The sequence below is a fragment of the Propithecus coquereli genome, unplaced genomic scaffold, assembly GCF_000956105.1.
Source record: "Propithecus coquereli isolate 6110/MARCELLA unplaced genomic scaffold, Pcoq_1.0 Scaffold48, whole genome shotgun sequence".
In the NCBI taxonomy this organism is placed as follows: domain Eukaryota; kingdom Metazoa; phylum Chordata; class Mammalia; order Primates; family Indriidae; genus Propithecus; species Propithecus coquereli.
In genome coordinates, this window is record NW_012150618.1 from 6,409,253 (window position 1) to 6,412,724 (window position 3,472).

At 34.5% G+C, this 3,472-nt stretch overlaps 1 protein-coding gene across 1 annotated transcript in view; it reads right to left on the bottom strand.

Annotated features, from left to right (window-relative positions):
• Window positions 1-3,472, bottom strand: part of UTRN (utrophin) — a 522,534-nt gene that overhangs the window by 355,462 nt on the left and 163,600 nt on the right. The window contains exons 46-47 of the mRNA XM_012655520.1: window positions 3,293-3,470; window positions 1,532-1,686 (exon numbers count right to left, since the gene is read on the bottom strand). Coding sequence (XP_012510974.1) covers window positions 1,532-1,686; window positions 3,293-3,470 — 333 coding nt within the window. The remainder of the gene's footprint in view (window positions 1-1,531; window positions 1,687-3,292; window positions 3,471-3,472) is intronic.

The following is a 3,472-nucleotide window of genomic DNA, read 5'->3' on the forward strand; positions in this document are numbered from 1 at the left end:
TTATGTTCCCAAAAAATGCAGAAAGAAAATAGAATAAGGATAACCACTTGTAACTACAAAAAATTTGGAACGCTGTGGTTGTCTTAGCTATGATAAATGAAGGATCACCTTGGAATATAATTCATTTTTAATTGCCTCTTCCATCTAATCTAACTACTGCTGTAGGCTGTCTTAAAATATTTACAAAGTAAAAGCACAAAAAGAATTTGAGGTGCTAAATAAAGCAGGTCACATATTGCTAAGTGATCAATTTTTCTGGTATTGAGTTTACAACAAAAACAAAGTCCTAACTCTTACACATGGCATTTTTGGAAACACAAATAGTTTAAGGACTATCTCTCTTAAAGTTAAAGCTGTTTTTAATTCACCTTCTTCCCTGCCTTAATTATGGTATCCTTACTATATCTAAATATCCTGTCATAAAAAAGAGAAAAATTATAGTAAAATGCTTGAAAGATCAATCTTACAGCCATTATGCTCTAACAACTTGTGAAGTTTTATACTTACTAGCCCAGTCTTACTCTCTCCAATATGCTAGGTATATCTGGAAACACATTCCAGCTCACATACTGCCCTCATAATTCTCTTCTTTGAGTTTCAGAAACGTCTTAGAGGTTCCAACTGAAAATAAAATTCTGAAAAAATGTACAAAACTCCTACATGTCACACTATTGTTAAATGCTTGGCCATATTTTATTATCAGAAATATATAATCATAAAGTGCACTAATATTATCCATTTTATTCACAGCAAAATAATGTGTTTTGATATCAAATTAGATTTGAGACAGTTGCATTTTAACAGCTAAAGATGTGGGTAGTTTCACTTAGACACAGGCATTCCCAATACTATGCATGAAGTAAACACTTTTTTTACTAATGATGAATATAAATACACAATCTTAAAGAGATGCTAACCACTGTTTATAGTTCCTCAAATTCTAGGTGTTCGAGTGACAGAAAAATCTCTTGCAAACTCACATGCTATTTTAGGTTGTTCCAAATATACTGATTAGACAGAGTAATGGGAAGAAAAGATTACAGATCAGTTGAAACGCTAAATACACATAGATTATTACAGGGGTGTAGTGTTGGATCCACGAGTGCCTGGTCCTCAACTTGGGATGATCCAGCCAAATATTAATAGCATACTATTATATTTACAGTTAGAGATAATACTACCCTGATGCATCTTTAAATAACTGTGCTCCTTACCATCAGAGTACTACAAAATATATTTTAGATAATACCAAGAGGCATAAGAAAATCAGAACACATAAAATGATCATTGACAAGATTTAGGCTTATTCAAGGAAAAACTCCATTGTAGAAATTCAAGTAGATGTAATATAAATACACATTCTGCACTAAGTATGATAATACTAACTCAGCACATCACAGTATAAAAATAGAAAAAAATAAAAAACTGTACTTATAGTGGTCATCTATTTGGCATGATTCCACGAGAAAGCCACAGCTGTCAAATTCTCAACCTGACAATGAACATTTACCTGCTAGGGGCTTAGAGTTACCTTTGTTTTAGATTGATCCACGATGTTTTCAAGTACTCAGTGGTTTCCTTCACATTCCTTGTGTCATCACTGCCATATTCCTCCAGCAGTTTCTGCAGGACATTATCAAATGCCATGATGATACCATCACCAGGACCCAGTTCTTGAAGCAATATCTAAGGTGCAAGTTCAAGTGTAATTGTTAGAGTTGGTCACTCAGTAACTAGTTTTACCAAAACAAAGGTACTTCTAGGAGGTTTCAACATGTTTTAGATACAGATATCACAATAAGAAAATTAAGTAGGGGACAAACTCTTACACATAAGCTTAAACCAAAATAATTCTAGAAGGGAGAATGAAGATTTCTAAGAAAGTGATCAGATACATAGAGGATGCTATTAAAAAATTATCTTTTTCTCTTTGAGATATTTTACTTTCTCAAACCATTTGTCTTTGTCATTCCTTCTGTGGTACATCTGATCCTTATAGGAACACACATCCTACAGGAACGAATACTAAGAGAATTCCTCTGTAAGTACTTGGAGAAATGCCAAGGACCAGTAATATAAAAGTCCCTGTCTCTTGCCCCTGGATCACTGCCCCTGTTACAGAGTTAACTGCTTGAATGGATCAGGCAGCCAAGCAAGGTTTACTGAGAGTTTGCTTGAATAGCCAAACTGATGCTGAGTTTGTCCATAGGCGTTGGTTCCTTGACACATTTTTTCAATCTCTGAGGGTCTCTGGATCCAGATAATTCCCATGAAATCTAAAGGACAACAGAATGTTTCTATAATGTTTTTTGTAGCAACTGGAAAAAAATATTCACCCTAAGGTTTCAGAACACAAGAACTGTACTGTTGATTAGAAAAGGGTATTCTGAATGTGGTGACAAAACATTGATATCACTTTTAATTATATTCCTCTAGTTAAGTGTCTGGGGGCTTTGTTACTACTTTTGAGTCATTTGGTGATAACAACCAGTGGGTATCATAAACACAGAGAATGATCCAGAAACTAGTACACCTGGCCACTTGCTTTTTAAGTAGTAACCACAGAAAGTCTATGTTTGTGGGGAATAAAAACGTATTTCATGTTTTAGATTTTGTCTCCTACATATTCTCTATTATTTTCTTCACAAATATACACTTTCATCTTGGGCTATCTGAAGGGTAAATAAATGCTACACCAAAATATAACTCCTCAACCACAACCTCAAATTCAAGAATATTTTTATGATTATAGAGAGAATCTAAAATAGCACTTTATAAATACCATAGGTGTTCAATAGTGCCAACTCTATGACCAAACTGATCACTAAAAAGGTACTTGTTATCATGATATTGATAAAACGGTTTGGTTATAAACATATTAAAAGAAACTAAATTTACTTATTACCTGATTTATTCAGTACAGTAGCCCTCAAATGAAAAATCTCAGGAAATTTTATAAATAAAAATAACCTTCAGGGTAAGCATGGAAGGGGGCAAAAGAGAGTTCTTGGAATCCTGAGAATGTTCTCTTTCTAGATGATAGTTCATGGGTATGTTCCATTTGCAAAGCGTCAGTGATCTATAAATCTAGCAGACATGCACATTCCTACCTGTTAGGCCTCCAGAAAGTTTTCAAAAAACCTTCCTGATCAAATTCTTCATATAAATTTTAATATGTACTCTAAGAACTTGGGAAAACATCCTAATAGGGTCCTAAGAATCATACTTAACAACAGGAAAAAAAGTACATCCAACAAAATGATACTTCCAAAAAGTATCTAATGACTCTTACTTGGTTATCAGAAATTTGTTTGGTAAGTGGATCCCTTCGGGCTTGCTGAAGAATATAGAGTCGAGCCTCATATTTTCTCATAAGCTCTTCGGTCTCTTCCCTGTGGTCATCCCACTGAAGACTGTCGATGATCATGTCCTCCAGCTGCTGCTGTCTTAACTCCACGCCATGCTGGGTGCT